This window comes from Cyprinus carpio, chromosome B17 (assembly GCF_018340385.1).
Source record: "Cyprinus carpio isolate SPL01 chromosome B17, ASM1834038v1, whole genome shotgun sequence".
Classification (NCBI taxonomy): Eukaryota; Metazoa; Chordata; class Actinopteri; order Cypriniformes; family Cyprinidae; genus Cyprinus; species Cyprinus carpio.
Window position 1 is genome coordinate 2,729,639 of NC_056613.1, and position 25,140 is coordinate 2,754,778.

The 25,140-nt window shown below is 34.7% G+C and overlaps 1 protein-coding gene across 1 annotated transcript in view; it reads right to left on the minus strand.

Annotated features, from left to right (window-relative positions):
* Positions 1 to 24,776, minus strand: part of LOC109075820 (SAM and SH3 domain-containing protein 1-like) — an 81,046-nt gene extending 56,270 nt beyond the window's left edge. Inside the window, exon 1 of the mRNA XM_042743050.1 lies at positions 24,240 to 24,776. Within this exon, the coding sequence (XP_042598984.1) occupies positions 24,240 to 24,713 (474 nt within the window). The 5' untranslated portion in view covers positions 24,714 to 24,776. The remainder of the gene's footprint in view (positions 1 to 24,239) is intronic.
* Positions 24,777 to 25,140: the final 364 nt, after the last annotated feature.

A 25,140-nucleotide genomic window follows, 5' to 3' on the forward strand; every position in this document is an offset into this window, starting at 1 on the left:
GTGCATGGTTTGTGAAAGAAAGGAGTGATTCAAATTAGATGGAAAATGGTGGTTGTGATGATACATTAGAGCAGGGTTTCATGAACCCCACATGCATCTGGGAACAGAACGTGCGCTAGGGTTTAGATTATTTACACTCTCGCATAATTTCCAACAATCTAATAAACTTCTAACAAGTTCACAGCATTTCACCCGCATTCCAACAAAATAAAAGCTTGAGGATTTGAAATGTTAGAAGCTGTTAAATATTCGTTTTTTAAGATGTACAATAAAAGTATAATTATCAAATATTATTTTTTTATTTTTAAAATTGTCATTTAGTAACAGTATTACATTGTCTTCATTTTTATAAATAGAGTTAAACCATGAATTATTATTATTCATTTTGATAGGGTTCCTAAAAAACTGTGTAAATGTAATGTAGCCTGAGACATTAATATTAATGTCTCAGTCCACATAACATTAGTATTATTGTAAAATAAAATTATAATTATTATTAAATATTCATTTTTTATTTTACTGCACACTTGCAAATCAATCCCTTCTTCATTTTTATAATTAGAGTTTTAAAAATTAATAATAATAACAACAATTATTATTATTATTTCACTTGATAGGGTTCCTAAGACAACAGAGTAAATGTAATGAGGTTTGAGTCCACTTTAAAGTCTAGCTACAAAGTGAAGATTTTTTTTTTTTTAAATAAAACCTAAAAAGAGAACCACAGTCATGCAAATGTGTTGTTAAATTACTGAAATATTTACTTAAAATCTCTTTCTTTAGTAAATATTTTGCCGATAAAAAAATGTGGAAATACCTGCCTTAGATTAACTGTAGTTTTTCTTGAATCATACGCAATAGGCCTGATGTTTGTCGCTCAGTTTGTCCCAGAGGTCATAAATAATTATGGTACAGGTGACCATAAGCTCTTCTAGCTCTTGTTTGATCACTATAATCTCTGACCTGTGCAACTGAAAAGTCAAAAGACATTTTAACAGCAGGCAATTCTGCATTTAATCTGCTATGTTATACATGCATTCTGAACACTCACAATCACGCTGAATGTGTAGACAGCATTGCATTTAATCCCCAGACATCCTAACACTGCAGCGGGTTTGTCTTAGTTTAGCTTTGAGTTTTTCACACACAAATACATCTGGATGAAGTTAGACTCATGAAAGTTGGAGCAGCTTCTTTTAAGATTCGTTTCATGCTATGTGACCTGTATCAGACGCACTTGAGAAACCCGGCGAGTTGGGTTTCTCGCACGCAGCCTGTGGAGGAAAGAGCAGAACAGCTGCTGTCGATCAGATGCTTAAAATGCCTGAGGATCCATCTATACCGCAGTATATAAACACCTCAACGGCAGTGATAAGTGATAGTAGCAACAAAACATGTCCTGCTATGGTTACTGCTATTATAATGTCACACACAACATAAACTCTCAATTAAAGAAAAGACAAGAGAGGATTTCACATGAATCCAAAGTGACCTCATTAACTTCCCTAATAAATGTTCTTGGTCTTACGGCGCACATTATTCAAATGAGAAAAAAAGGATTCAGAATCAGTCATCAACCACAAAGCATGAAATGAAACAAATATAACAAACAGATGAAAAATCTGTACAACAGCAAAAAAAAGGAAAGAAAACAAATTATAACAAATAAATACTGTGTGTGTGTATGTGTGTGTGTGTGTGTGTGTGTGTGTGTTTGTAAACAGAAAAAAAAATTACAGTACTAAAATTACTAAAAATAAAAATATAAATGGAAGCTAAATAGATATAAAAAAAGAACTGGAATAAAAAATAAATTAGTGCTGTCAAACGATTGATAGCGATTAATCGCATCCAAAATAAACATTTTTGTTTACATAACATATGTGTGTGTACTGTATATATTTATTATGTATGTATAGAAATACACACATACAGAATATATTTGGAAAATATTTACATGCATTTACATCTATATATTTATATTCATATAATTTATATTATATAAGAATGTTTAATATATAAACAGCAGATTTTTCTTAAATATATGCATGCATGTGTGTATTTATATAAATATATAATAAATATACACAGTACACACGTATATTATATAAACAAAAACTTTTCAAATTTAAAAAATAGAAATAAAATAAAAAAAATTAATTAACAAAATAATGAAAATGCCAGAAGCACACAACAAAATTACTAAAAAAGTCAAATTAAAATGAAAATTGAAAATCTATTTCTTTTCTAAAACTTGAATATTAATTAAAACTATAATAGTATACTATAAGATATTACAATATTGACAGTAAAATTAACTATAATTCTATAATAGTAATGGTAAAGAATATACGATAATAAATACTAGTACATAAATAATACTAAAATAACACCACACTAAAGACCCTTTCAAGGCAAACACAAAACTTAGATGCAGAATAGAAACAAAAATAAGATTACATATAGAAACAATGTATATCATTAGAGATAAAATTCACATTATGTTGATCTCAGTCCTAGACTGCAAAAAGAGATTCAAGGGAGTGAGTTTGTATTTTTTTTTTCAGCCAACCAAAAGTGCAATCATTTTGCAGATTTGTTTTGTCTGAAATCCTTTAAAGCCTCTCAGTGAACATACAAGAGAGTAGAATAAATTGTCTAGGGGGAAAAAAGTCTTTATCCATCCAAAACTAGAGATGTTTATAAATCTGAATGTACGTAATTTGTAAGCAACAAACAGCATCTCTAAATAATGTGTAGGAAAATCTGCTGAGCTCTCTAGAGTCTGTCACTTAGAAAGGCTGGATCAATCTTTAATGTCAAGGGCTGACATAGACAATGATATTAATCTAAATCCTGCTTCATTTAGCAAAGATTTTATTTTAATTTACATAAATTTAATTTAATTTCACCTTTACCTAATTTGGGGTATGAACAGAGAAACAAAGGTGAATTTAGCTGAGATTGACTTCAGTGAAGCAACAAATACAATACAAATACAATCTTGCCATGTAATCAAGACTCGGCTAATGAGCTGATGGAAAGCAGCTTTAGGCCCGACCAATTAACCCGCTGTCTGACGAATAGCAGCCCTTCTGCAAACTGTCACCCGAGCGACGACTGCTTGAATTCATTACTGTTTCATGAGATCTATGGTGTCATGCGGTCTGTGTAGTGAATAACAGATGAACGTGAGTGTGACCTTTAATTTCTGCTGTGCCTGAAGATGGAAAAAAGAAGAAAGTGGGTCATGTGATCTGCTGGATTTCATGCACGTGCATTTAAAATGACCTCTTGCTTTGTGAATGTGCAATTACTCTCGGCACGTCCTGGCATATCTTGTGTGTGATGCAATAAAGAGGGTCGAGAAAAAGGGTGTGAAAAGCTGGCGCCGGAGCTCCCACTCCAACTTACAGCATGGCATATGCATTTCATGCAAATAGTACATACATATATATTTCTTATTCATTTAGATCAGCGGCATAACAAGCATTTAAATGTGCACATGCACTAAGGGAAATGTAAGCTGACAGTAATTTGTATAATATCACGAGAAATGTCAAGCATAACAGGTTTCCAGAATCTCTTCTAATCCTGACAGAAGACTAAAAATCTCACATAGGGCACATCAGGCATGTTGGAATGAATCATGACATTGATGGGCGAACATGCAACTCAACAGTGGCATCTGATGAAAAGTACAGATCCTCAACACATGAGATCATACAGACGGGCTGAACCACACGTTTACATCAGCATTTACCCTGTCATTTGTGCTTGTGTTCAATACAATGCAAACGCTTTATGACAAACCGATTAATTGCACATTTTGCTTTTTAATGGAAGCAGTGTTTTTTTTCTTTGTAACTACAAAATCTACCAATGACAATGAATAATGGCTATTCTCAGTTTTTATATATTTTCAGTGAATTTGACAAAATATAAATTTAGGATACTACAGTTAGTTTGTTTTCAAAATGGAAAGAATAAAATGCATTTTATATATGTATAGACAACTAGGAAAACAAGACAAAATCTTGACTCGAAAAAGCCTTGTTTGAAACTTTTGAAGAAAGACAGAAATCTAAAAAGACAGAAAGAGAGAATGAGTTGGAAAGATAAAGCAGTACATGAAAGTAAGACAAGGTAGAAAGAAGAAAAGATAAAAAGATGCAAGAAGACATAAATAAGTAAAGATAAAAATATGAAAGAAAGTTAAAACAGAAAGAAGTAAAGATAAACAAATCGACTCATATTAAATCTCATCTGAGCACAGCTCTAATGTGCGTTTGCAGCCTGTCACAGAAGTCATGCGCAGGACTGTGCAGTAATCACAGCGAATGAAAGGCAGTGTCAGTGCTGATAGACCCTTCAGAGCTGCAGTATCGATCAGAGAGTGTCTGTGCATTATCACGGCTCCTCACGAGGTGTGAACGTCTCCTCACAGAACAGCTGCGCTCATCGTGTGTGCGAGTGTGTGAGGCTCTAAAGGCCTGCTTGAAGGAAAAGGCCATCAAGCAAAGAGGCTGTAAACAAGAGCGTCTGATTGGCTGTTGGAAGACCTCTCCAGCGAGCCGCACAAGAGCACTTGAGAGTGCAATTACTGCCAGAAAGCCTGTGCAGATTCACAACGGCCCCAAAACCCCAAACAACAATGAGCTGATACTGAAGGCTGTGTTTGCTACAGACGCGGGGACGATGGGGGTTAACAGGTTATTAACTGCAGCCAGCAAAAAGTAATGATCACCATTAAGCAATAATTATGCAAATATATATGAAGCCATTTTGAAAATATCTTCAAAATGCATTTCAGAGGTAATGTTAATTGCTCAAAAGTTTTTGCAGACTATAAGTCTCATAGAAGTTTTCAAATAAAAAAGTGGAAAGAAAAATAATGTAGAATGGTAAAAAATAAGGTAGGAATATTTTTTAAAAATCAAAAAGGTAAAAATATGAAAAATAAATAAATAAGTAAAAAGGTCAAAATATACCCCCCCCCCCCCCAAAAAAAAACATAAAAAGAGATAAAAGATGAAAAAGATGTAAAAAAGTAGAAAGATTAAAAAACAATTTAAAGTCAAGTTAGAATTAGTTAAAAAAAGCAAAAATATTTGAAAAACATTAAAAAATATATAAAAAAAAAAAATGTATTTTGAAAAAGGCCGAAAGATTTTAATAAAAAGTAAAAAAAAAAAAAAAAAAAAAAAGATATAAAGATAAGGTTAAAAACAAAATCCCCCCTAAAAAAAGGCAGAAAGATTTAAAAAGGTTTTAAAAGTCTCATAAATTCAAAAAAAGTTGGAAAGACAAAAATAAGCAAAGGTAAAAAGATAAGGTTAAAACAAAATCTAAAAAATAAAATAGATAGAGAGATGAAAAAGTTACAAAAACAAACAAACAACAAAAAAGGTAGAAAGTTCAAAAAAATTCAAACGAAACCTAAAACACAAACAAACAAACAAACATCAAAAAGAAAGAAAATAGCAAAATCAAAAAAGGACGAATGGACAAATGAATGAGCAACAAGCAACCAGCTAGCAATCATTCAGAACACATTAACAACGGCATTGCAACACCCTAGCAACCAGAGAAAACCTCTTAGCATCCCATTCATATAGTTACTGGTATCAAATCATTACAATCATCTGACACCTTGTATAAAACAGCAGTAAAATGAACTGAAAAGCTTAGCTGTTTTAGTGCATGAATCTTTTCTTTGAGATTCATGCACTAAAATTTATAATGTGTGATTTCATACACTCAAGAGAAGAGTCTTATTTTTTCACGCGAGGCACATTTCTAACAGAAAACACATTCGCAGTCTACTTGGAAAGCTGAACACACACAGAAATTTATACCGTCTGCTCAGGTTTAGACAGAGCCGCTCAATCTTGAATCTATAACCAGTCTGGTATAAAGTTCATCAGGAGCCGACTGAAGCCGAGTGGAGCTGTTTCTAATAAATACTGGGTGCTAAAATGCGCTGATCGATTCTCCTTGGCTCGAAGCAGGACAGTAATTGGTTTCCAGTCGCAAAATGACAAACATGTGCTGACCTGGTGTATCTCGTCTCATCCAATTGGGCTTTAAACATGCAATGTGCATAATTCAGCATGAATTTCTGTCAGAGAGCGTGTCATTTTTTGAAATAACGAATAATATTTGTTGATAAATTGCTATGGGGACTGTTGAACAGACACAGCAGTGAACATGTGAACATATAAACAGAGGATGTAAAGATAAATATCCAATATTTACCAAAAACTGTCAGTGGAAAACATGTTGAGAATATTTTGTAATTTTTCACAGTATATAAATTTTATGTTTTTTGCCTTCTTGCATTAAAGCATTGCTAAACACCCTGCTTGGTAAATTTGCAACATATGTCATAAAAACGGTCCAATCAGACTGCGACAAACTTTATGCCTTTAGTTTTGTAACTCTATAGGTTCGGTGTTAAGAAAGACAATGTGAACACCAAGCAATGTGTCATTTTCTTTTTTGGTCCAAATGAACAAGTGAACTGAGCTACAAGTGTGAAAAAAATACAGTAAAAAAACAAAATACACATGCATAATGAATGTCTTTTTTTTTTTTTTTTTTTTTGCAGTTTCCAACATTCCAATTCACATTCCTATTCAACTTCCTGTGGAATGTGGCCAGTTCAATCTAAATTCCAACTCTTAAATCTTTCAATCTTAAATGCTAAATGCCTTTATATAACCCTGATCTTTTTTCAACATAATAATCAACATTTACAGAAACCTGAAACATACTGAATCTACTTGGAAACACTGGCTTTTAATCAAAATGTTCCTTTTGAAAATCAATCTTTAATATGGTCAAAAGGCTAAAAATGATCAATATGGAATCTTTTAGCAACACTGCCCAGCCCTTAGACCACTCCAAAGGGTCTCTTTGAAAAATGACACACTCTAAAAATGCAACCTCAAATCTCTTGCATTATGCATGATGGTGAGCCATCTGTTAATATTCTAAAACGCATGGTAAAAACGATCCTACCATGAAGTTATAATGTAAAAGAAAGGAAAAATATTTCCTTTTAGACACATTTTATAAAGTAGCCACGTTCGTGAAGGATTAACAGAAGAAACCAAGAACCGTGTCAGCATGTCAGCAGCTCTCTGACCATGAAGGTCTGTAGGCTACACAGGTGCATTTGCACAGAGACCAGTAATAGTTACTCTATAAAAGCTTCCATTAAACAGTGTTCAAGCATGCATAAATGATGCACATGCCGCGGTCACATAGTGCTGCCCTGGCCTGATGCTCCTCGACTAGTACGGTGACTGCCTTCATCTCTAGTGGAAGATTTGTTTGGCCTGAGGACTAATTCTGCTGATACAGCCTATTTAACATGGAAACAAAAATAGCCTGAGCTGAGAACACAGTTTGAGAATGTGACCAAGGTCGTGACTCGAAGAGAGAGAGAGAGAGAGAGAGAGAGAGAGAGAGAGAGAGAGTGAGAGAGAGTGAGAGAGAGAGAGAGAGAGAGAGGGGTGCGATCAGGCCACGTCGAGCTGCTCCAGACGTGACAGCTGCTGTGAGTGTTCTTGAGGAACAAATACACTTTTCCCATCGATACGTGGCGGAGTGTAATCTGGAGCCGTTTTGCACATTTCTAACCATTTCTAATGAAGAGATCTGCAGCACCTGAAAAGGTATAAAAAAAAATACAAAATAAACCTCAAACCAAACCTAGACGGCTTTTAATTAATGAAATGCACATTTAGTTGATGGACATTTTTATTTTTCATTTAATTCCTGAATTCGAAATAAACTAGCATAGAGGTACTGAACAGAACGTAGAACTGCAATTTTCATGTAAGGAAGTAGAATTTTTAAAAAAATTACATGTTACTACTGTATCATTTTTACCCATAAAAGCAAAGTTTGACTGTTGCCTTAAAGACTTGATTGATAGTATTAAAAGAAGAATAAAAAGACAAATATAGAAATGCAGGTATTCAGATACAATACAACAGAACGACAGAAAAAAACAATAGAATGATAAAATTATGGAATGATAAAAAGACAAAAATAAAAAGAGAAAGAAAGAAAGACAAAGAAAGAAAGAAAGAAAGAAAAAGAAAGAATGAATGATAAAATTATGGAATGAAAGAAAGGCAAAGATAAAAAGATAAAGTAAGTAAGAAATAAAGTAAGAAAAAAGAAAGAACATTATAGATAGAAAGAACAACAGATAATGAATGATAAAATGAACGAACAATAGATAGAATGAGCGAACAAGCAAATGAGCAAGCCAACAAATGAACAAACTATATATATATATATATATATATATATATATATATATCTATCTATAGTTTGTTCATTTGTTGGCTTGCTCATTTGCTTATAGATATATATATAGATAGATAGATAGATAGATAGATAGATAGATAGATAGATAGATAGATAGATGACACATAGAATGACCAAAGAATGAACAAACATTACATAAATAGAATGTGCAAGCGAACAAATGAAAAATATATAGAGTGAGCAAATAAGTGAACAAATGAACGAGTGAACGAACGACAAGCGAACAAACAATATATTGAACAAGCAAACAAGCAAATGAATGAACGAATGAACGAACGAACGATCAATCAAAAGATAGATAGACAGACAGACAGACAGACAGACAGACAGATAGATAGATAGATAGATAGATAGCATTCAGTAAACTCCACTTATTTCGTTCCAATTCAAATTCGTATTGAACTTCCTGTGTATTGTGACCAAATCAATTCAAATTCACACTCATTAACTGAAAGAACACCTCTTTCATTCTGAATTTTGTCTGTTACATCAGCGTTTGACTGTGAATTAAGCGGAAGCGCGGATCTCTTCTAAGAGCTTCTCAGTTCCCACAAAACCACTTTTCTCCAGCGTTACAGGTACACAACACAGCTTCCTCTCTTTTGTGCCTTTCTAATGACATTTCCGCTTCAGCTTTTACCTCCTTTGCACCCACAAATTACCACCATCTCAAGCTTTCACGGGCTCTCGCCAGCGCCGCAGAAACGCCTTCCCTTTCAAGTCTTTGCGCTTTAATTAAGAGCCATGTGACGAGCATGCGTCTGTGAGCTGGCGGTGAGCGCGGCTATTCTCTCGGCCTGATTGAAATGCAGTGCACAGCGTCTAGACGCCGGGACCAGCTTTAGCATTGTTCAGAGCAGAATGGCCACAGAAAAAGCCTGATTTTTGAACATCCAGACAGGGGGAGAGGAGGATGTTGCATGGGTTCGGATGAGGCCTCATGGGTTATGGTGCAGTAATCCATCCAGAGAGGCTGTGAAAGTGACCTTCAGTAAGTGCTTTAAAACACGAAGCCCGTCTGCTCACAGAGACATCGTCAAATCATTTTGTTTATAAAGATTAATCCTTCACCATTAGGTCTTTTATCACATCTGGTAACCCATTATAAGACCTCATTTCCCCGCTGGAAATTTAGGTCAGAGACACAGAGGCTTTAGAATAATGCTTACATTATGAAATCATGCATCGTTGTTTATTAAAGCTTGTTATTAGGGCTGCACGATAAATCGCATGTCATTATCATGCGCATCTCGTCAGTAAAGCCAGTTCTGTGATTAATAGTAAATCTCCATCACGTGCTTTCAGATGGAGCGGCATTTAATACACAGAGCCATAGATCACTGACAAGCTAGAAGGCGATTCATCTGTGATTATGAATGTGATATTGCGTAGCTTGTCAGTGATCTGCAGCTCTGTGTATTAAATGCCGCTCCATCTGAATAAATAAATGAATAAATTAATTTAATTAAAAGTTAACAAAACATTTTAACAAAAAATGTTAACATAAAAATTTAAACACTAAGCTGCCTTCATTCTAGTCATTTCTAATCAATCAGGCATGTTTCCAAAGGTGAACTATGGTTTCAAGTTCCATCATTACCAATAGAGTTCAATGGAACTCGCGACCATAGTAAGATAACAAGCACACCAGGTCTAAAATAGACTACTAACATATAACTCCAATTATAAAGTTTTAAAAATCCATAAAAACTATTATATGGTACTATATGGTATTTTACGTTGAAGTATAGAACACCATTAAGGTCACTGTGAACTTTGAAAATAAATACAAATAAGTGGTTTACACAGACTGTGATTGGTGCAGATTTCAGGACCGTAGAGTCCTTCACTGGGAATTCAGAAATTAAACCTTTTTTTCTAAAATCTAAGCGGGAAACCACTAATAATGGCCATCACTTCACAAACTCATAACATGTTCACAATATATCTGCCCTGAAAGGGTCATACATTAGCCCTAAAAATCAATTTCTCAATGGAGAAAATGCATGGGATTTTAACTTCCGGATCCCGACAGCAGCGCTCTATAAAACTCGTCTTCCCACATGATACATGAAGATATATTAGCCTGTCGTTCACACTACTTATCCAATAAAGCACAATTTATCAAACAACTTCTATTTTGCTACAGTTCATCCTTTGAGAACCTAAACAGATGCACAACACATGCCCAACTTTTCTTTTAACCTATATCTTCGCATGGTTTGCGGTCTCAAGGGACAAAATGTACATGAAAAGCACATTGCAGCTTCCTCTCGCTCCATACTGACCATGTTCTACAAGCAACATTTCAATGTACACGTCAAGAAATTTGACAAAATGGGGACAAAGGAAGAGGAAATACAGATCTGGACACAAGAACAAGCTTTTTGTTCCCTTTAGTGTGTGTGTGTGTGTGTGTGTGTGTGTGTGTGTGTGTGTGTGTGTGTGTGTGTGTGTGTGTGTGTGTGTGTGTGTGTGGAGGTGAACAGAGGACAGGTGGTGGACTAAGAGTGCTGTGTGTTGAGTAGAGGTGCGAGACGGGCCGTATGCCCGCCAGACGGCTCAATTTTCCTATCTTGAGATCCCACTTGGGAATTTGATTGCACAAGGATTTTGTGTTTACAGGGGCTGAGAATCAGGTTTCATCTTTCAAAGAAGACTAGCTGCAACCGATTCATAAAGGAAGCATTACTTTTTTTTTAATTCTGAAAATGCAAAATGTATGTCAGAGTTAGCTATTAATAATTATAATTTAGGCTAACTTAATTCGTTTTATATAAAAAACAATCAATCAATGATTGACCAATCAGCACACAGCAAAAAGTCATTTTCTTTCTTGATATTTTTGTCTTGTGTTGCAGTAAAATATCTAAACATTTTTGAATCAAGAAATAATACTGAATCAAAAAGACATATTCTCTTTGTTTTCTAAGACATATCAAAATTACTTAAAACAAGAACGGTTACCTGCCAATGGGATAAGAAAAATAAACTTAATTCAAAAAGGAAAACAAATTTATTTTTCTTAATTCTTATGAAAAATTTAACATGTCATTTTGCCTCACAAGTAAAAGTTTCTTGATTTAAATTTTTTTAGATATTTTGTATTGGAAAATAAGACAAAAATACTAAAAAGTAAAAGCAAAAACAAGTTTATTTTTTCCCAGATTTCATAGTTTTTTATTATTTTAATTTTAATTTCTTCATTTTGCATCTCAAGTAATGCATCTTAATTTAGAAGTGTTTAGATGTTAGTATTGAAAAACAAGACAAAAATACTAAGTAAAAAAAATGACTTTTTGCAGTGCAAGGTTGATTAATCGACTGCAATCTGTCCATTTTGACCAGTTTTGGTCAACAATGTGCTTGGTTAGGTGATCGACACACTTAACCAGAGGACTGCTATTGGAAAATTAACGTTTTCTCATTTGTAGTTCATTCTGTGTCTATCACACTATATCAACAATCAGTCGGCCTAGTATTTAGATCAGTAACACATCAGTTCTCCACTAAAAATAACAATAGTCTCAGGCGTGTCCTTATTTAGATAGCAAGATAAAACATCTATTATAAATCAGTGGGTTTAGAGCAGCAGCTCATCTTATGGAAAATTTCTTTGTGCCAAGAAACAGGTCTCAACGGGACGGTCGTGCCATGTGCCTGCCCCACATCCGAAGGGAGTGTTCTGTCTGTCCCAGCAAGAGAAACCAGCACATTCTGCCCGCATTTGAGTTGTCATGGCTACATCGCCTAACCAGCAGGATTGAAGCATATGAGCCGACTAAGATGTGCAAGTGCACATCCCCCCGAAACAAAAGAGCACAGACACAGGGCCGGTTCAGCTCACCTCTCCACTGATCCCTCAGAGACCGAGAGGTGTGAGGGAGAAGTGTCGGACAAAGCCGATTACTTTCTCTCCTTCAAACCGCCACAGCGCTAAATCGAAGCAGAGGTGTGAGAGTGCAAACGTTCACTGCAGACACAGCGCTAATCCATTAAAAACATGCACACTTTATAACAGAGAACCTCCAAACAGATCAAATACCACCATAGAGCATCAAATTACATGCTTGTACATGCTAGAGATGCACTAATAGAGAAATTTCAACTCGTTTAATATTCATGGCAATTGCATTAAATTCTGGTTCCAATTTTGTGAAACCACTAAAGAAATTGTGAATTAAATCATCTCTAATAGTTCAATATATGCTAAACATAACCATAGGTAACATCTTGTGTATTATTTACCACATCAAAACTCTGCTCCAAATCTGTATCTTTCAATTAGTTAATTATTAGTCTGATTCTAACCGATAATTCACGAGTCCAACAGTGACTTGAGTCTTTTCCATTGATTCATTAAAAAGAATTGCTCATAGGAGTCATTTGTCCATGAATCAGACTACACTAGTCGTGCTGTATGTTTGCAGACAACAACTAAAGATGTCTCATATATTCGTTATCCATGTGTAATTTCATGCTAATCAAATTCAAGAACCAAATCTTGAGTCTCAACCTACAACAGCCAATATTTATTCACATCCATCGGCTGATAACCAATATGACAGCCAATTTTAGAAATCAAAACAATTTTGCATACTTTTCACTCTGAACACAAGCAAAACTGTAGTAAATATACAACTTTCAAGAGAAAATGTTCATGAAAACCTTTTAAAAATATAGATAACTGTTTAGTGAGCCTACTCCTAAAAATAAGCACAAAAAAAAACTAGTTGAAGTGGATGATAGCTACTGGTTTTTGTGCAATTAAATCAATGCAATAAATAATTTGAATAATATAAATAATATGACAATATAAGTTGTATCTTTGAGTTTGTATGACAGGGTTATAATAGTTTAAAAATTAAAAGCATAATTTTTTTTTTTTTTTTTTACTTTTGGGTTGTTGAAATTAATGTTAACTGAAAATAAAATAAAATCTTTTCAGCCTGTTACCAACGCAAAATTTCATTTTGTTTGTTATTCAACCAAAAATACTAAAACTTAAATAAAAACTTATGAAAAAAAAACATACTATAAAAAAGCTAAAACTAATAAACATGACAAAAACTCACAACAAAATGACTAAAATTTTGACTAAAATTTTTATGAAAATAGAAAAATAAAAACATTCAAAATATGAATTAAAAAATATAATAATAGTATCTCAAAGGCACTGAAATAAAACTGGTTTAGCAATATAGTCCATTACTGCCTTCAAAAACAGGTATGGCAAAAAGCTACTCTTTCAGAAACACTGGGCTCATGGTGCATATTTGATCAGAAACTAGCACTTTTCTAAGTACTACACTGAGAGTAAATCTTTACATACTACAGCTAAAGCTGTTGCTCTGAAACCAAGGCAGACATTATTCTTCCATGAAGAATGGGGGTCAGAGCCAGCATGAGCTTTACATCTCTCAAACGACCATCTGAAAAGACACACACAGCTGTCAGCTGTAAGGAACCGAGGGGCCGCGGAGCCCATTCACAGATTAGCTTCTGCTGGACACCTCCTGTCTGAAGGGCTCGCTGCTCTCCAGAGGAGCTGCAAACTACGGGCCGATCGTTTTCTCTGAAAGGCACCGGTACAGTACAGATGACAGAGCGCTCTATTGTTTTGAAAGTGGCAGCGGGATTTGTCCAATCGGAGGGTTTTGTATGACAGGACACTTCCCTGGGGCCCCGGCTCTTGGAGACAAAGGAAAATATTTACATGTGAATTCAGCGGAAAAGTACATTACGGTTGTCTTCTCCATCACATGTGCATTTTGCTTCAGAATATCGAGTGTAAAATGAACACTGACTGATATCCCACTGAACAAAATAAGCCTCGGATGTGGAAGAAAAGGCGAATACTGCACATTTCATTTAGCACCTGTAGCAGCTCCCAAAAGAAATGGGAAGAGATTTGACACCTGAAATAAAAAGAAGATGGCAATGAAATGAGATGCTAAATGCTTTGGGTTCCTAGATCCAAAAAAGCAACAATAAAAAGATTAAACTAACCAAACACGAGAAAAAGCTTATTTTAAGAAAGAATTAGATTGTTAAACTCACAACCAGGTGTGAGCTGTACACCCAAAATCAGTTTTTTTTCTTCCTTTTTTTATTTTTTATTTCTTAAAATGTATCACAATATAATTATTTTTGCTTGGAATTTAACAAACTTTCCATAAAAAATTATATATATGGATTATTTATATATAAATAAAAGCATCTACCAAAGGCTTAAATGTAAATCCCTTAAATATGAATAATAAAAAAAAAAAATAAAAAAAATTATTATATATATATATATATATATATATATATATATATATATATATATATATATATATATGCAATATAATTAATAAAAAAAAATAATTTAAAAAATAAAATTATTTTTTTTACCTGTTTACGTTAAATGTATGCACTTGACAGGCATAACACTGCATTGGTTCAGGTTATACATTTTATCGATTCATGCATTCCCTGAGAATCAAACACATGACCTTCATCTGAAACATGAAACAGATCAAGCACTAATGTACAAACAAATAACAATAAACAAAGAGGTCATGAATTAGACAGACCCAGACACAAACGATCACTACAATGTTCACCATATAATCACAACAAATCTAGCCAAAAGCACTAAATGGTCAGCATCTGTTTAGTAGTTCAATCAGCTTCTTCAGTCTTCAGTCTCTAAAGAAAGCTGTTTTGGTGTGATTTGAAGGGCGCTGAAGTCCTCAGAGCTGTAAGTGGATGGATTTGTCAGTACATTAACTCTTGACTCTTACATTCAGAGCTGTGCTGGACATCCACTGCATCCGACCGCCGGCTATAATGGCCGTCTGCCAGCGGAAGCCAGAGTCACTACAGACAGCAGATAACTAGCAGCTTTCACCCGAGCGGAAAGGATGTGTTAGTCCTCAAAATAACAACACATTATTATGATCTTCCAATCATGCTATAATGATCTCTGTGACTTAAAAATGACAAACTGTCAAAATCAGCTTAGTTTAGGTGTAAAACAAAACACGTGTCAATTCTATCCTGATTTTTATTATTTTGTATAAGCAAAAAAATTGACATTTACACAAATTTTTTTTAAAAACAAACATTTTTTCAATAGCAAATGCACATTAATTGTGAACAGGAAGAGCAACAACATCAATTTAAAAATGTTAAAATGGTTCATTTTGATTTCACATGGTCTTTAAGCATGTTTGTTGTTTGAGGGTCATTAAACAGCGACTCTTGTGTTGAAGAGCTCTTCTGAGCAGCCAGTAACATTACGACACACAGCTGTTTGTTCGGCTAAAGTGTGCATTAAAGAGGATCTCCATCCCGTCTGTCTGCTCACAGAAACCTAAACCAGATGCTGAACGTGGAGCAAAACGCCCTGTCTCTGAACAATTAACCACCAAAAGGGTGTGTACAGCATCCATGCATTATAACTCATGTAGAACATGTTGAAGAGTGATTCATACTTAAAAATCTAAACATGCCACAATGGCTTAAAAAGCAAAGAAATAGATGAAAGTTAAAGATTAAATTGACATTAGAGTAACATGAAAGTAAAATATATATTCAGTAAAAATATAATTTGATTTGAAGCAAACAATTGTTGATGTGATGCTAAATTACTCATACAGTGACATAATATTTTGTTCCTGAGGGACATTCATATGAACTGGCATGTTATCGTAACACCGAACGGTCATATTTCGATCAAACGCACCCGCTCCTGCCCAGGCTGTTAGGTCATTTACAGCCATCGTTTATTATATTAACTGTTCCACTAACACAGTTAAGCCGCAACACTGTATGTGCCTGTTCAAAGCATCCATGCATAAAGACAGAGTCCAACGGCAACACAAATTGATCGTGCGGTGGAGCAGACAATGAAAAGGACAGCCACCATAAAAAAGCACATCCCAGTTTCCCAGAATGCCATTGAACCTGTTACATCTGTCAAAGATAATCAATCAACATCGATTTGATGTGGAGTATATCCTACAAATCTAGTCTATGTTGTGAAGACTGTACACGTGGTTTACATTTGCTCATAATTGCAGTAGGCTACCGGCGTAACCTGAGCCATTTCCAGAGCAGACCTTTGCAAAAACAGTAGATATGTAGTAACATGGCAGCGAACTAAATGATTAGGATGTGCGCACAATGACAGCATTATGTCACAACAAAGCAACTGCAAAAAGCTAATTTTATGCAAATGTGCATTGATGCAAATACCAATGTGAAAGCAGAAAGTGGAGGTCATCTGATCCCCCTACAAATAACCCCCTACAAATATTAATCAAGTGTATTATATGAATTATACACACAAATATATGTGCGTGTTAAAAAATACTTATTACTTATGTTTAAAAAAAAGTATATACATATTTGATAATGAGATTTCCCCCCCACTTTCTATATTTGCTTCAATGATAGGTTAGAATTTTGTAATTAAATAAAATATATATTTAATTTGAAATAATTAAATATATATTTATCAAATAATTATTGCATTTCCAACAAAAAACTATATTATAATATTTATAGTTATCACGATACTAAACTATTTAGTTTTCAAAAAAAATATATGACTTTTTTTTTACAAATTAGAAAAGTAATTAATTCATTAATTTATCCAAAAATGACCACCATCACTTAGTTATTAAATATATTTAAAAATATTTTGGAATGGCAACTAGCAATGGCTGCTGTTGGGCATTTGCATCTGAAAATATTTGCATTGCAAATAGCATTAAATTGTCTTATAGTGCAGAAAGAACAGATCGTTTATGCACTTACATGCATCATAAACCAAATGTTACTTCACACTGACAACACTGTTGAGACTGAGTTTAACTACCATACAAGAAAAGTTGACTAGCTTCTGCTTCACACTATAGTAAAGAAAAACAGCACTATAATGACCAATCAGACGTTTAAGTGGGTTTTAAGCGCTGGTGCTGTTGTGAGGCCGTAAGTTCATGAGAAATAACGCTCAAATTGGGTGGTAATCCTTCAAAATCCAGTAATCTTAAAGCGTTCGGGTCGCAGCTGTGAGGCCGGTTCACCCCTCACCCTCAGCTCACACAGAGATCACAGCACACTTCCATCCAGACATTTATCTGAGCTCAAGAAGCAGCAAACTGCTGTAACTATGGTTAAAGGTTTGTAAAAAGAAACTTAAATGCAAAATCCTCTCAAAAGAGCTCTGAAGTCCCTCCGCAGTGTTTCTGTCAGACTTATTCAGAAAGCACATCTCTGATGGCCTCTTCGCTGCCAGCCTGCTCTCTGTTCCAGTTTAAAACTGACAGGAGAACAGATTCACTCGGATTCAAAAACAGCAAACACAAGGTATGAGTCCAAAACATGATGTAGTTTGTCCTTAAAGGACGGGCCGTTCAAGTGAACCTCTAAAATGTCTCTGCGCCCGCTGCCAGACAGAAACCTGAGAGAAATGTTTGAAATCACAAAAACCTTTTGCTCAGATCTAATAAAAGGTCAGCGGTGACTCATGAAATGCTTTCCAGAATGCTGCACTTTACAGTTTGTGCCTGAATCTTTTATGAACATTATCCGGTGGAGAATCGGTGCACTTGTTCTCTCAGTCCTCAGAAAACACAGATCTGTGGAAGCCAAGCTCTTCATTATCTTTGAGAAGATCACTCCAAAATGAAAGTTCTGCCATCGTTTACTCACCCTGTGTTGTTTGAAAGCCTTGGAAATGTTTGTGGAACACAAAATCAGCCAAGCAAGTTGCATTTTTCCATGCTATAAAAGTTACTGAGGCTGTCAAGTGCCACTTTCTATGAAGAATTAAATGTAAAACATACTCAATGAAAACTGACAAAAAATAAAGAGTAGATGACTAATGAGGAATTTCCATTTTTGCCTGACTTATCCGAAACAAAACTGAACAATCAGTAAATATAAATCTGAAGTAAATTTAAAGATAGACAGATAGATAGATAGATAGATAGATAGATAGATAGATAGATGACAACTTAGATATTTGCAACTTATTAATTTACCTTATTATCTAATTATAAATAACTATCTTAATGTAAATAATTTATCAGTGTAATGATCTGACAAATAAATAAATAAATAAATACTTTTTTCAAATCTCAACTGACAATACCAATAAAAAACTTAAAAACCAGGAACTTACTCTTGGTTGAATGAACTTACTCCCGGACGCGTTGAGGAATCAACATACCTCAAGTTAGCAAGGTTTGAGTAAGTTATAGCAGATGGCAAGTTAACCTTGCTTTCTGGAATACACCCCAGCTCTATTTTATTTTCTCATCCTATTTGATTCGAAAACAAGCCTCATTGCAGGCATAAAATGAGTTGTGAATGCTGTTTTTAACCTTAAACTAATTAGTTTGGCAGTAAGTACAAATTTAAACATGTAAAAGAGTCACCAAATGTTTTACAGCAGGAAAATTGATGCCTTAAACTGGTTTTAAGCCCCAGTGTGAGGCATTTCCTAACACAACTCACATATGATGAAGAAAAGTGATTTAGCAAAAGCCCAGCATGCCGATGAGCCACATGGATCCAAAAAAACAAGATCTGAAAAGCCAAAACAACAAAGCTCTAAAATACAGCTTAACCAGATTAGAGGCTTTGTCAGGAAATATAGTTCCAACAATAGTCCATCAGGCAAAACAGATCATCTCAACAAGCCAGACGATTCAGGGAAACATTTATACCCAAAAGGTTATGCATTGAAGTTTAGTACTTAGGGTTAATGGTTAGTTCAACCTGAGCATAGCATAACTGCATAACGTATGAAACGCTTCAGTTTTTTAAAAGAGTGCCATGTGGAATAAAAATCAGGACGCTGCTTCCTAATCTAAAGAGACAGACTCCTTCTGACTCACTAATATAGCCAGAAAGAATATGCAATTGATGCCTTGATCTCTCTTGCCACATGCCACAAGGACCTGCTCATCCTGACCAGACACGATTCATCTGTTGTGACACACGCTTCACTTACACAAGCTTTTTTGAAAAGACACCAGTTTGGGAATCAACACTTCAACCAAGCCAGCACAGGAACCCTCATCCATTCATAATGCAGGTCAGACAGAATACAAGATGCGCTTACTATCATCTTTCCACTGCCAAAAGTTATCCAAAAACACTAAACGGAGGCTGGGTGTCTCATGTTCTGTGCCAATACAAAGCAAACTGGAGAAATCAGTAGACTTTGACTGGAGCAGATGATCTACTATATGTCCCAGATGAGTCAAAATCTGCAAACGGGTTATAAATGGAACAAGTAATTTTTCATTATTATTTAGAATAGGAGTTGCATTTTCATGGGTTTAAATAAAATTAAAGATTAAATAAAAGATTTTTGATAAAAGAGACAATAAAAACAACCTTATGCATCAAATGCACTCCATTCCTGGTATAAAAAAAATCAACGTGATTTTCACAACAAATTTGCGACAGCTGAATGTAACAGTCTGTCTCTGTGTAACATGTAATTTATTTAAACCACAAAATAAACTTAAGTATAATGATAAGTATAAGCATAACTTATAATAAGTATAACGACTATGCAAAAAGCATTTTGAATGTCTCTAGCACGTTTTATAATTACCCAAAATTCAAACATAGTTCTCCCCTTGTGCACATTATCACGTCTGTCAAAAACATAAGCTGGCTGTAAGTCGGAATATTAGAACTGAAAATATTGACATAACACACTCATGGGCATCAATTATAAACAATCATTAAGAAAGAAAGAAATAATTATCCCCTTACAATCCATCTGTTTTCAAATCCACATCATTCAAATATCACAACATTAATGTCTGTCAAAAAATAACATGCACAATAACAATAGTATTTACGAGAAGCAGAGATCCAGGAAGTACACACTCAGACAGACTTATAGTATTTAGACAACAATTTTCACAACTTACAACTTTCAAAACTGTTTTATGTAGTATTTGTTTCGTCAGCGAAACAAACGTTATGTTGTTGAACAAAAGACCATCCATTGAACAAACCGTACTTCAGTCCCACACAGCCTCATTTTCATTGCTGTCAAAAATTAAATATGGCACTACCCTGACTAAGATGAATATTTGAAGTCTTGTTTTTATTTTACATTCATGCATTTGTCAGACCGAAGACCTTTTATCCGAAGAAATGCACACTGTGTTGAAGGCATAGGTTACATTTTTATCAGTTCAATTGTGGCATTTTACTTGTAATTAAACCCATGATCTTGGCATTGTTTACATAATCAAATTTAGCACATAACACAAAAACTGTACGCAGAATTCAAAAATAGCACAATGTCTGAAGTATTTAGCCAGTATATATTTGTAAAACACCTGCCCCTTTTAGACTTGCACTCTATTCATTTACTAACTGCTTGTTTACTTAAAAAAAGAAAAGAAACTAACACTAGCTTCTCTATTCTTTTTGTATTCTATCTATTTCTGTTCTTTTTATTTATTATACAATTAACAAGAGCAAAAGAGGCCTTTAACACAAGCTTGCTCTATTCTACCTGTTTTCTTTTTATTCATTACTTTAAAAAAACCCTTGCCACGTGTAATGCATTAAGCTAACTGAGACTTGTCATAGCATTGATTTTGATTGCTTCCATTGTCCTCATTTGTAAGTTGCTTTGGATAAAAGCGTCTGCTAAATGACAATGTAAATGCAATGTAAATCTGACAAAGACATGACAGTCAATATGAACTCAAATTCTCTGCAAAGAACATTCATCCAAAAAAAACTTTTTTGTAGGAAATCTAACAGCAGCATACAGTATGGGTTTGCACAACTAGGTTAAGTAAATCATTTTGGGCGAACCATTCCTTTAAACCCTAAATTTGGTGTTCAATGCAGTTCTTCAGTTCAGATTCCTCTCAGTCCACAGATACGCTTTGGAATAAGCCTAGAAAACCACAAATACATGTTTAAATCAAGCTCGCTCAAGCGCATGTTGTTAGATGCAGCACAAACACATCTCAATTTGCAAGACAATTTGGGAAGCAGCAGTTCACATACCGTGAAACCAAGGAAGCAAGTGAAAACATTTTAAAAGTGGGCCACTCTTTGCAAATGCAAATGACAGTAATGATAATGAGGACTTTGGCATGGCATGAGACATTAAATGGCTCTCTAAGCTCAAAGCGCAATGAAGCCATCTGTCACCAGAGACCCGTCACTGATAAATGTGCTGATAAGACAGCATAATGGAAACACGACTCGGACAAGAACAAAAGCGGCGGTGGAGTCCAGTGACAGCTCACCGCAGAAGCATGACAAGCGCTCTGCTACAGGTGGAGTCCCTGTCTGCTAATGAAGACTGTTTATTACATATGCAGATATGACGAGGAAAAAATATGCATAACAATAAAAGACGGAGAGGGACTGTGTTACCTTTAAATTTAACTATAAATGTCATTTATATTTAAAATGTGGAATTCCACAGTGGGGAAAACAGAAAAAAAAACAACTATTTTTCTGTTTTTTATATATATATATTGATATGTCTATATGTCTAAAAAAAAACAATAAAAACATATGAGGGACTCAATTTATAAAGAAAGTGCAACCTTTATATTGAAATATAAATGTGATTTATTTAAAATGTGGAACTCTACAGCAGAAATACTGCAAACAAAAATCTTACTTAGTATTTTTATTATATATACTAATATACAGAGGAAAAATTATGCATTACAATAAAAGATGGAGAGGGAATCCATTAATGTATCAAAAAAAATGTTACCTTTATATTTTACAATATTTATAATGTGGGAAAAAAACTTAATCAGTATTTTTGTATTTTTTTCTCATTAAAAACATCAGTTGTATACAATAAAAGACTAATTTTCAAAGAATAATTAAGGGTGAATAAATTTTACTTTTTTCAACCATAATTAATTTTTTATTTTGTTGTGAGCAAAAACATCAATAAATTGTGTTAGAATTATCTTTAAAATAAAATTTGCTAATATGGTAAAAAATTTAAGATACATTTAAATGTGCACTTATTCTTTTCAAATGAATATATACTGTTTTAATGATGTTCAGATATATATTTTTATTGGAAAACAAGAGAATATTGTGAACGTTTGAAATGATAAAACATTATATGCAAGTTTAATTTTCTCATCCTTATTTAGTTTTTATTGTTTTAAGCATAAACATCACTAAATTGTGGTAGAATTATCTTTAAAATAAGAAAACATTTGCTAATAAATAATCAAAGATATATTTTGATATGTCATTTTACTTTTTTAATTGTTTTAATGATATTCAGATAAATATGTTATTGGAAAACAAAACAATATTGTGAATGTTTGGAATGATCAAACATTATATGCACTGTTACAAAAGCATTAGTTTGTGCTTCATTTGGCTTAATTAGTCATTGTGCAATAAAATCATTTCAATAAATCACTGAAACCAAACTAAATATAAAGAGTTGTGCTGACCTAACGGCTTCTCAAGGTCCAAAACATCACTTTCATAATAACAAAACTGAATCTGACACAAACAAACATTAAACGTGCATTGCATTAGCCTGCCTATAATTTAAAAGCTCTTGAGTTTTAAATGATGCTCAGTGATGACAACTGTGCAGTAAATCACTCTATTAATAGCATTCAGTGTAGTTAATGGATTACAGTTCTTGTTCTCTGGGTTATCGATTAGAGCCAAGACCCGCCTGCTCTCAAAGCCCCAGAGTGCACTAATGAATAACGACTTCAATTAAAGTTGTCTAATACTTAAACATCTCTGGCTGGATAAAATCATCTGACTTGGAAAGCATCAAGCATGCTGCAACACGGAACTATAATACTGTACTAGACCAACAAGAGCTCAGAAATAAGTTCACGTTTATGATAAAAAGACAATATGATAACCACAACATTTAATGTGCTGCCAATCTATGCAAAGGTTTGCTTGGATACTTGCTTGCAATAGTGATGGACCGATATATCAACCAGAGCAATTATTCAGCCAATATTCAGACTTTTTCAGATTATAAGCACTGGCCAATGAAAAAGGTAAAGGTCATTCAAAAAATTGCATTTACTAACCCTCAGGCCATCCAAGATGTAGATGAGTTTGTTTTTTCATCAGAACAGATTTGGGGAAATTTAGCATTACATCGCTTGCTCACAAATGGATGCTCTGTAGTGAATGGGTGCCGTCAAAATGAGAGTCCAAACAGCTGATAAAAACATCACAATAATCCACACCACTTCAGTCTATTTTGTTTGTGATATGTAGTGGATGTTTGATTTAATTTTGATGGTTGTTTTTGCTTATACTTATATAGCTTATACTGTAGACAGACGATGTGTATTTTAGCCAGACGCAATGGCTAGAAGTTAAAAACGACTTAAGGATGGATTTGTTTCTTACAAAAATTCACTCATGCTAACAGATGGACTGGAGAGGTGTAGACTACTTGTGGATTATCATGATGTTTTTATCAGCTATTTGGACTGACGGCACCCATTCACTGCAGAGGATCCATTGGTGAGCAAATGATGTAATGCAAAATTTCTCCAAATCTGTTCCCATGAAGAAACAAACTCATCTACACCTTGAACGTTATTTCAGAACTGGCCAAAAAAAGAAAACCTCATATTGGTCGACCACCACCGCACAAGTAAACATAATAATGGATGACATTTACAAGGGACATTTCGCAGGCACAACCTTTCTCGGATCGTCCAAAAACGAGACTAAACACACACACCAGGTGTGTAAATTTCAAGCAAACGGGTAACCTTTGAAAGCAGGAAGAAAATGTCAATATCTCTGCAGCAAAACAAAGAGACGGTGCAAACATTTTTCAGGAACAATAATGACGTAAGGTTAGTACTCACTTTATACGAGTAGGGCATTTTGCTCAGGTCAATTCCATCCTTCACCAGCTTATCCCTTATCATTATCTTTAGCTTGAGTTTGGGATACACCACCGGCTCCTTGTGGTTCTCTAGAGCATTGAAGTCACCGGAGAGGCCGGTCCTGGGCCTGTCCCAAGTAGAGTTGACCCAAGACTTGGTGCATTTCTGTTTGCAGTCACTAATTTGAGGGCATGTGCCGTGTGGAAGCGGTTCAAGGGTGAAATACAGCCCCGGTGCCACCTTCTTGTCTTCATCTTGGAGTCTCTCCACGGCCCGGAGAACCTTTTCCCGATGATGTGGGGTGAAGACGCCGATGGCATCCAGGTCTGGGTCTCCTATCTGTTTGCACACCTCCAGGTCATCATAACCATTGTCAACAAATGACTCCACATACTGACACAGCTGGAGGGTTTTCAGCCACTCGTAGACGATAGTGGGTCCGTTATTCATCATTCCCAAATCAGAGGACACTCCCAAAGTCCATTCCCAAGCGCGTATGATACATTCTTCCCATCTTCAGTGCTGTAAACATCAACACTGGCGGTCCATCAACAGTAAACAAGACTTCCCAGTGCTGAATTCACTAATAAAAGGCAGAAAAAACGAGTGTTACATGTCTTATCACACGAGGAAACAGTAAATCTCAAATTAAATTTGGTTTCAGTGCGAAGAATCGATGTAAACAAAGTTTAAAGTGCATCATGTTTACATCAGTAACGTTACCTTGACAACCGCGCCGTGCCATATAGAATATGAAATGAATACAAGCTTTAGCATATGAAAATCCCTTTTTAAAAGTGTATTTTTTCTCATATATCCAGTCGCACAGCTTTTAAGTTCTTGACTGACGCTGGATTGTTTCCTCTCCGCAGATAACTTA